This window comes from Cyprinus carpio, chromosome A8, assembly GCF_018340385.1.
Source record: "Cyprinus carpio isolate SPL01 chromosome A8, ASM1834038v1, whole genome shotgun sequence".
NCBI lineage: Eukaryota > Metazoa > Chordata > Actinopteri > Cypriniformes > Cyprinidae > Cyprinus > Cyprinus carpio.
In genome coordinates, this window is record NC_056579.1 from 16,563,101 (window position 1) to 16,572,309 (window position 9,209).

At 34.6% G+C, this 9,209-nt stretch overlaps 2 protein-coding genes across 2 annotated transcripts; one reads left to right on the forward strand and one right to left on the reverse strand.

The window, feature by feature from the left end:
• The first annotated feature begins 1,170 nt into the window (after nt 1-1,170).
• LOC109095323 (rano class II histocompatibility antigen, A beta chain-like) lies at nt 1,171-3,770 on the forward strand. The gene is made up of 6 exons (XM_042762510.1): nt 1,171-1,257; nt 1,419-1,827; nt 2,136-2,408; nt 2,553-2,834; nt 2,922-3,035; nt 3,149-3,770. The coding sequence occupies exons 2-6, from the start codon at nt 1,650-1,652 to the stop codon at nt 3,211-3,213; spliced, it is 912 nt and encodes a 303-aa protein (XP_042618444.1). The 5' UTR covers nt 1,171-1,257; nt 1,419-1,649; the 3' UTR covers nt 3,214-3,770.
• Nucleotides 3,771-4,866: 1,096 nt separating this feature from the next.
• On the reverse strand, nt 4,867-6,196 carry LOC109094894 (H-2 class II histocompatibility antigen, A-U alpha chain-like). Its single transcript, XM_042762511.1, has 3 exons — nt 6,029-6,196; nt 5,447-5,710; nt 4,867-5,247 (listed from the first exon to the last, which is right to left on the reverse strand). The coding sequence occupies exons 1-3, from the start codon at nt 6,090-6,092 to the stop codon at nt 4,928-4,930; spliced, it is 648 nt and encodes a 215-aa protein (XP_042618445.1). The 5' UTR covers nt 6,093-6,196; the 3' UTR covers nt 4,867-4,927.
• Between the last annotated feature and the right edge of the window lie 3,013 nt (nt 6,197-9,209).

Genomic DNA, 9,209 nt, shown 5'->3' on the forward strand with positions numbered 1-9,209 from the left:
GTGAATACTTTGTGTTTGTAAATATTTTAAAAGTTACACAATCATCATAAAATGTAAGATCTAGTTTTTTTTTTTTTTTTTTTCTTCAGAGGTAGCTATATGGGTGCTCAGTTTTTTTCCTGTTGTAAAATACATTTGGGCAAAATCTTATTTTATAAAAGATGAAATGCTACTGTATACAAAGGCTTTTTAAGTGTAGGCTATTGGCTATGACTGGATGGCAAATCCTAGCCCTTTCTCTCTGTTCCCACATCTCAAATAAAACAAATAAATAAAACAAAAAACATTATAGACAGTGTTTTTTTTTTTCGTAAAGAAAACACTGTACTTATTCAAACAAGATCTTTATTTAGACTTCATTCAGCTACTGTGAAACTTCATTTCATTCAGTCAAGATAGAGGGGGTGGAGTTATGAGGTTTTACTGACAATATGAGCGGATCCAACAAGCTTTAGTCCTTCTAAAGGAGGAAGTTCTATTTAATACCTTCCATTAGCTATATTTGTATAACAGACAGACAGACCTAAAGGGTGACCAATATCATTGATTTACAGAAAGAAAAAGAAAAAAGAAAACACACACACACACACACACACACCACCCACACCAAAAAGGACACTTTGGAACAACATCACATAAACAACATTAATCAATAACATTAATCAATTTAATAAAGCAGAGACATCAGCTACTACTAAAAGATGAGTAGGAATAACATCTTTACTTGATCTAAATGTCAGTTTATGAAAGGGTCTAGTTTATACATTGAAATGTGGAAGACACAGTGTTTTTGACATGTATTTTGCAATGCAAATTTACACGTCATCTGTACATGACGACAGAACTCACAACAGTGTCAGTGCTAGTGTATCAGTACTATTATATCTATTTTTTCCTTTTCCCTTTGGCAATAAAAACTGCTCCAGTGGCCAAACCCAGCTGCCCAAGAGCCATACTCGGAATTTGTGCTCTGCATTTAACACATCCAAGTGCACAAACAGCAGTGAGTTTTTGCTTTTACATACAGTACAATAAATGGAGATATAACGGTTAGTTGATATTAAGACAGAATTTATAGGAAGTTAAAGGCTACTAAGCATTTATAAGTTCAACAAAATAAATTCCTGTCATGCATACAGAATTCATTTTACATTGTTTTCTCTCTCTCTAAAAAAGAAGAAGAAGCAGCAGCAGCACAATGGTGCAGTTAGACCATAGATGACTAATATGATTATGTTCTGATCATTCATTCCACTGGTATGTCCTTTTGAAGTTGATGTAGCTTAATGCTATAATACAGTTAATTTACGAAAAACTCTTTATTTTAGTACATTTTATTCTTTATATTATTGGGTGTTGTGCTGCGTCCAGGGTTTTTTGTCAAATGACAATTGTTTATGATATTTTTTTTTTTACAGAAGCAAAAAATGATCATTAAATTGATTAGTAGAGAGTGCAAAGAGACGGATTACTGAGTATTGAGACCATGCAAAGCCTTCATCTGTACAGCCCTTGTTAAAACATCTGTGAAAACAGCACAGGACTGTGATGTGTAGACTGATCTGTTCACAGTTCATTTTTGACTGAATTCATGTATGTATGTTCGATGTATGATTTAGACCTGTAATTTGCAATGCAAATTATGATATATGCAATATGATATGTCAGTGTTACATCGTGGGTGGGATTACCATATGCAGGCATGCTGTGTTTCTGTACACAGGCATATTTATTCACAAGTCACACATATCAGCATAGCAAATTGCAAAATGAAGTACAATCATGTGGTACATCTCGCAATGTTTTTGTCTGCTCTTTTTGAAAAAGGTAAGACCAGTTGTATATGTACAAAATGCCTGTGTGTTCAAGTGGATTCATTTGAAAAACAAAATAATCCTTTAAAGTTTTTTCAGAGTTCAATCAGTTGTTTGTTGCTTACAAAACTGCTAATTATCAAGTCTTGAATAGCAATTTCATTCCTTTCAGTACTTTTCTCAGCATCTAGTGTGAAAGATCACAATTCTAATTCACAATGACAGTTTCTGACAATCAAAGCAATTTATTTGTTTTTAATCAGATTTGAAAAAAATTATCTTTTTTTTTTTTTTGCACACAATTTTTTCTCTTTTTTTCAGTTTCAGCACATGGATATTTTGGATATGTTCAAACTCAGTGTCGAGTACCAGGCTCCATAGAAAAAACTGAGTTTATCTTCTCAGTCACCTACAACAAGATTGAATATATTAGATATAACAGTACTGAGGATAAGGCTGTTGGTTACACTGAATTTGGAGAGAAATGGGCTGAAGACTACAATAAAAACAAGATTTTACTAGCACAGGCAGAATTTGGCCTTGACAAGTGCAAAGGAATTGCAAAGTTCATTGTCCCTAATGCAGGGCTGACAGGTGAAAGATTCATTTATTTGTTCATGTGTAATTCTTAATATCAAAGACTTGTGATATTATTTTGTTATTATTTTTTTCAGACCCATTTTGGCTTTTTGGTTTGATATGAATAAAAATCATGTCTAACTCTTTCTACTTTTATAGTTAAACCAGAAGTCATTATCCGGTCAGCCAGGGAAGCTAAAGGGAATGAGAAAGCTGTTCTGGTGTGCAGTGCCTATGACTTCTATCCCAAACTCATCAAACTGACGTGGTTGAGAGATGATAAAGAGGTGACAGCTGATATGACGTCCATTGAGGAGCTGGCTGATGGTGACTGGTACTACCAGGTCCACTCCCACCTGGAATACTTCCCTAAACCTGGAGAGAAAGTCTCCTGTGTGGTGGAGCACGCCAGCTCCCATAAACCCATGATCTATGACTGGGGTGAGATCAGATATTATGAATTTAAGGTGTTAACAATCATTTTATTGCTTCACTGGACACATTTAAGAATTTTTTTTCATTGTTCAGATTCTTCTCCGTCTGAGTCTGAAAGGTCTAAGATCATTCTTGGGGCTGTGGGGCTGCTGATGGGGGTTTTTATGGCAGCTGGAGGACTGATCTACTATAAAAGAAAACATACAGGTTGGTATTCATAGTACAGAATGACAACAGCTTATGGCGGTGTAATTAAATCTTTGTACGATCTCTGTAAATATCAACTGAGATTGGAAATGTTGTTTTGTTGCTGTCTACAGGCTTTTACAGACTTCCAGTCTGCTTACTTCCAATTCAACCAATGAACGACACTGAACTGCAGTAAGTTGTAACATCGGAGTGTGCAACATCCCTTCATTTGAACCATGGCTTGAGTATGAGGGCTGTGTGACAATAATCAGACATCAGGCCCCTATGTGTCTCATCTCCTGATTGTCCAAATCTGATTTAATATGCATCAGTCTCTTCCGTTCTTGTCTATTTATGAACAAAAGCTTTTCTGTGCTCTTTATAGTCACTGTCACATTTCTTATAGTTTTTGGGCTTCTGACTACCTTATTATGATTTTCATTTCAAGTGTTTTTTCTCCTTGATAGTATGGAGCCCTTAAAGTTAAACTTTTGCATATACACAAAAGACTTTAGTGCAAGCATCTACGAAGAACTTCAATGAGAAACGTTTCTTGTTTTTGTTTTGTTTTTTCCCCAGTTTATGTATATCTACTTTTTCAATGCACACACAAAAGGGCATTTTTTTTTTTTTTTTTTGATCTGTGGTCTCCTGCCTGTCTTTTTATCTTTCCTTCTTAAAATCTGTAAAAATATTCAGCTACATGCAGCTATGATGTAGTAAGTTTATATTAAAATAATTAGTTTAAATTAACAATTCCAGGTGTGGGTTTTTTTCTTGTTGTCTATATAAATTTGTTTTCAAAGACAATTATATAATTATGCATGGACTCTACAAGCAGGGTCTAACTACTATATGCTAACTCGCCAAACCTTTATCCCTGTTATGTGAGTATTCTATAAAGATATCCATTAGTTTTTTTGTTTGTCTTTTTAAACTGCGGCAGGGATTCCCTTCAGTACTTAGACCTCTGTTTTTACAGCCTACTGTGGATCATAACTGCTTAGATTGTAAAAGATGAAGCCAACACATACAGATAACTGCTGTATTATATGCTAGTAGTAGTCCAATATAAACTGATTAACTCTTCTAAACTATTTGTTTAGGATGTAGACTTAGGATGTTAGGATCTCCAGAGACCCCAGACAATAGATATTTTTGTAAGAATTAAAGTCTAATTTTAATCAGTTTATTATTGTTATTGCTTTACATTTGTGCAGTTTTAGGGGGATTTATGGCATGTTTTAAATTTATATAAATAAATTAATATTTTCCATTCCAAAATAACAACCATTTGTGTAAAATTCACTCTTTTTTCACTTTTTTTTCTGCAAAGGTCATTTTTGGGGTCAAAATGACCCTGAATAGTTTAGGCTTAAATCTGTTACCTTGAAACCAGACTAACTTTTTGTATACATGTGTCTTCTGGTAGCAATTTAATAACATTGAAGAATAAAGTACATAAATAAAATAAATAACAACTACTTAAACTATATAGTAATAACATCTTTTTGTTTTTATTTTATTTTTTTACTTAATTTAAATGTCCATGTTTATTATGCAGGTCTGAGCTAGATTATGCATTGAAAAGTGGAACATTCAGTATTTTAACAGATTTTACAATGCAAATTTACATGGCATATACTGTATATGACAACAGAACTAATAAGTGTTTAGTGTGTATAATTATATCCATTTGTTTCTTTTGGCAATAAAAAAGACTCCAGTGACGAGACCCAGCAGCCCAAAAGCCAGACCAAGACCAATACTGATCTACAAAATCTCTACACCATCAAACACACACACACAAACACACACACACACACAAACATACATATTTGTGACACACACACACACACACACACACACACACACACACACATATTTGTGAAATTCATCATGTGTTTTTGTCAATTGTCAGTAATGTCAATATTAAACACAAACCCACCCCATGTTCTGGTTTGAGGTTGTTGAAGGGATTTGTGGTCCACAGAACAGCTGTAAATGTCTCCTTCCTCTGGAATAAAGCTCAGTCGAGAAAATACATTAAAGTTTTTATCTTTGTTGGGGTAATATCTGCTGAGAGTTGACTCATCTGTCACATTCACATTGTTCTTGGTCCATGAAACTCTGACAGGTGGAGGGAAGAATCCAGATACCAGACAAACAAGGGTGTTTTTGACATTTAATTTCACATCGTTCCTGGGGTAAACTGAGGTCCAGGGGGGTTCTGAAAGACATTTAAATTTTATCACTACAGTTTAACTTTATGTTTTTTCAATAACCATGTTTATACTTTTCTGCATTTGTAATGCATACCAAAATGTTTGGATATTTTAGATCATTCTTATTAAACTGACATAATCAAAAGTTTAATCCAAATGTGTTTTAAATTATTACTGTGTGGAGTACAAAAAATTATATCTTACCAATAGGTTCAGATGCATTAATAGAGAGCATCTTATAAGAAGCATCTTTGCAAAAAGGTGTTAATCCAATATCATTGGATTTAAAATTGTTCAGGGAAAATAAATCGAAGCCCGGAATACTATATGCAATATCAGGTACTAAGATATTTAGTTTCCCCTCTTCTAAGTCCATGTATGCAGCCACTTCAGTATCATAAGTGAAGAGAACTTCATTACTTCCTAGTGGTCCAGTGCAAAATTCAATCAGGCCATATTCAAGATAACCTAAATATTTCAGACAGTTTAGAAGATTTGTTACATTTTCATCTAACAAATTCTTTCATTTAAATGAATATTTAAATTAAATCTATATGATTATCTCTGTAATGCACAGTGAAAAAAAAAATTATTTCAGTCTTATACCAAACAGAAAACAACAACTCACGTTTTAACATGAAAGTATTACAAATATCATGAAATCTCCATGAACAGGAAGATTATCAATACTATTTACACTACACATATCAGAAAAAAATCTATCATTTATAGAACACATATTAAAACATATTATTAATTTAAAATTGCAGAAAATATTTTACTTACTTTGGCCCTCAGTAAATAACAAATAATCAATGAAAAACATTATTCCACAAAATGTTTTAGCCATGTTTGTTCACAGGAGTGAGTTCAACCATAGAGTGGCTGGATCCTTACGCCTACACACTTTATCATTCAGTGTGGTACTGTGGTCAGTCATGAACTGGATATTCTGGTTTGCAGATTGTACCATCACCCATGATCTATAACTGGAGTAAGAACTGAATTTAAAGTGTTAAGGATCAGTTTATTGCCTCACTGGACATGGTTAAGTATTTTCTTTCCTTTTACAGATCATTTTCTGTCCCTGTCAGTAAGGTCTAAAACCATTCTTTGGTCTTTGTGGCAGCTGGAGGCAGCTGGGGAAAAAAATAATAATATAGATTAAGAGTTTAAAAATGTCATAGTTTTGTTGTTGTCTACAGGTTTTACAGACTTCCAGTCTGTTACTTCCACTGCAAACAATAAACAGCACTGAACAGCAGGTCTTAAAGCAACACCATGTAACTTTTGCTCACGGTTCCCCCAGGTGGTTGATAAGCGTAATTGTCTGTTACAAGTGTCATAAATGCTGTCCCTGTATAAAGGTAAAAGGGTTAGTTTACCCAAAAATAAAAATCAGCCCACAAATTACTCACCCTCAAGTCATCCTAGGTGTATATGATTTTCTTCTTTCATACGAATTGAGTCGGTGTTATATTAAAAATTGTCTTTGATCTTTCAAGCTGTTTAATGCCACTCAGTGGATGTTGCATGCATCAGTCCAAAAGAAGTTAAATAAAAAGTGCCCATCCATAAAAAAAGTGTCTCACATGGCTCTGGGGGGGGTGAACAAATTCCTCCTGTAGAGAGTCGATGCGTTTTTGTTAGAAAAATATCCATATTCAAAACGTAATAATCCCTTAAATGGAGCTTTCGCCAACAGTTGTACATGGAAGCAGTTCCAGGAGGATGGTGTAAGATGTCAGCATTGCGCATGCGCTGGTGAGTCTCGTGAAAAACCAATGTTTGTCAACAGGAGCAAAGGAAGCAAAGATTCCTTCCTTTAGAAAAGGAAAATCAGTTTCCTTTGGGCTTTTATCGAAATCCTTCAGCATTCTTCTTTACAAATCCTCGTTTTGTACTTATTAGTGATGTTGCGGAAAGCCGACCTCCAAACAACATACACCAAAAACATCATCATTTTATAAAAGTGGATATTTTTCCAACAAAAATACACATATTAGAAACATTGAGCGCAAGCTACATTAAAGTGATTATTATGTTTTGAATGTGGATATTTTTCTTTCAAAAATGCATCGATTTGCTACAGGAGGACTCTGTTCACCCCCCGGATCCATGTGAGACATTTTATTTATTTATTTTTATGGATGGGTGCTTTTTATTTAACTTCTTTTGGACTGATGCATGCAACACGACTGATGCATTTTTGAGTGCCATGAAAACAGCTTGAAAGATCAAAGACAATTTTTAATATAACTCCGACTGGATTTGTCTGAAAGAAGAAGGTCATATACACCGTGGATGACTTGAGGGTGAGTAATTTATAGGCTTATTTCATTTTTGGGTGGACTAACCCTTTAAGGCTAGATGGCATAGGCCTACTGCAAAAACTACTGGGCATGCGCACATCAGTATAGCGTATTTTTTCTCACACTTTACAATAATACAATTTACTATTACAGTTACAATTACTATTTTTGCATTATTTTAAGTGGTAGGTTTGGGGTTGGGGTAGGTGTAGACGTTAATAAAACACAGTCTAATAGGTAGAAAATTAAATGTATTGTTAGCTTACGGGTTTTTACGGTTTTATATCCCCTCTAGTCACAGCCCTGTAAGCTTGCCCGTGGGTAGCGCAATACAAGTGTATTTGTTGACTAAGCTGACGGATCCGGCGAATGGAGAAACCAGTCTTGTCTTCTTGGTTTTCATCAAAGTTTTGAAAATGATTTTCCACGTGTAACCACCAGAGGTCACTGTCACCTATATTTTGTCTGTGCCTGACCAATTATGTCATTTATTGTTTTATGGCTGCGATTTCCAAGACCATTGCAAGCCTAAGTAGATTTAACTATTGCCACTAATGCTCTCTACAATCTAATTACTGTTCTAATCCTGGTTAAAGCTATAGGTCATTCATTCCATTTTAGTGCTTTTTGCTTATCTAGTCGTGTAGTCTGGAATCAGATGGTTGCTGTTTCTTCATGTGTGATCTTTACATATGGATTATAACTGCTTGTATTAGCCTACCTGTTTACAATAACAGTATAAATGTATATTAAAAAAAAGTGGCAGCTGTTTTTCCGTGTCCTTAATAAAGATGAAGTTAAGACTATTAGTATAGTGATGTACGTGTTATGTCATATTCTTTTATCTTGAAACAAGACTGACGTTTTAATAGTCAAGAGTGTGTCTTGTAGTAATATCTATCAATTTAATTACTTGTGCATTACCTGTGGTTTATTGTGATGTTTTTATCAGCTGTTTAGACTCTCATTCTGACAGCACCCAGAGGATCCACTGGAGAGCAAATGATGCAATGCTAAATTTATCCAATTCTGACGAAGAAGCAAACACATCTTGGATAGCCTGACAGTGAGTAAATTTTCAGCAGATTTTCATTTTTGGGTAAAGCTTTAGGATAATATACAGATAAAACTGAAGATAATATACAGATAAAATCGTTAAATAATACTTTTGGTGTTTTTTATTTTTTTCAATATTTCATGTCCTCTTATTTCTGTATTGTGGTGTATTGGGATATTTGTAGTTACCTGATTAATATAATGCATTCTTTGGTTCTCATTCTTAGGAGTCAGTATTTGAGTCATGTGACGTGATGCACATTTGTGTTGTGACGTATGTGTTTTTGAACCTGAGTACGGAGTAAAGTGTTCTTGATGGCATTTGTTGTTGGTCTGCCTCTTTAATCCACAACTTGTATGTTGTTTATATGTTTTCCTTTCTGCAGTAAAACCACAGGTCATTCTCCAGTCAGGCAGGGAAACAGAAAAATGAATGAGAAAGCTGATCTGATGTGCAGTCTGTTGTGACTTTTACCACAAACCCATCAAACTGACGTGGTTGAGAGATGATAAAGAGGTGACAATGATGTGACGTCCACTGAGGAGCTGGCTGATGGAGACTGGTACTACCAGATCCACTCCCACCTGGAATACTTCCC

Coding starts and splice junctions, on each gene's coding strand:
- LOC109095323 (XM_042762510.1), top strand. CDS start 1,650: ATGCAATATGATATGTCAGTGTTACATCGTGGGTGGGATTACCATATG. Junction 1,828..2,135: donor GTCTGCTCTTTTTGAAAAAG/GTAAGACCAGTT, acceptor TCTTTTTTTCAG/TTTCAGCACATGGATATTTT. Junction 2,835..2,921: donor ACCCATGATCTATGACTGGG/GTGAGATCAGAT, acceptor TTCATTGTTCAG/ATTCTTCTCCGTCTGAGTCT.
- LOC109094894 (XM_042762511.1), bottom strand. CDS start 6,092: ATGGCTAAAACATTTTGTGGAATAATGTTTTTCATTGATTATTTGTTA. Junction 5,711..6,028: donor GTTATTTACTGAGGGCCAAA/GTAAGTAAAATA, acceptor TGAAATATTTAG/GTTATCTTGAATATGGCCTG. Junction 5,248..5,446: donor TAATGCATCTGAACCTATTG/GTAAGATATAAT, acceptor AATGTCTTTCAG/AACCCCCCTGGACCTCAGTT.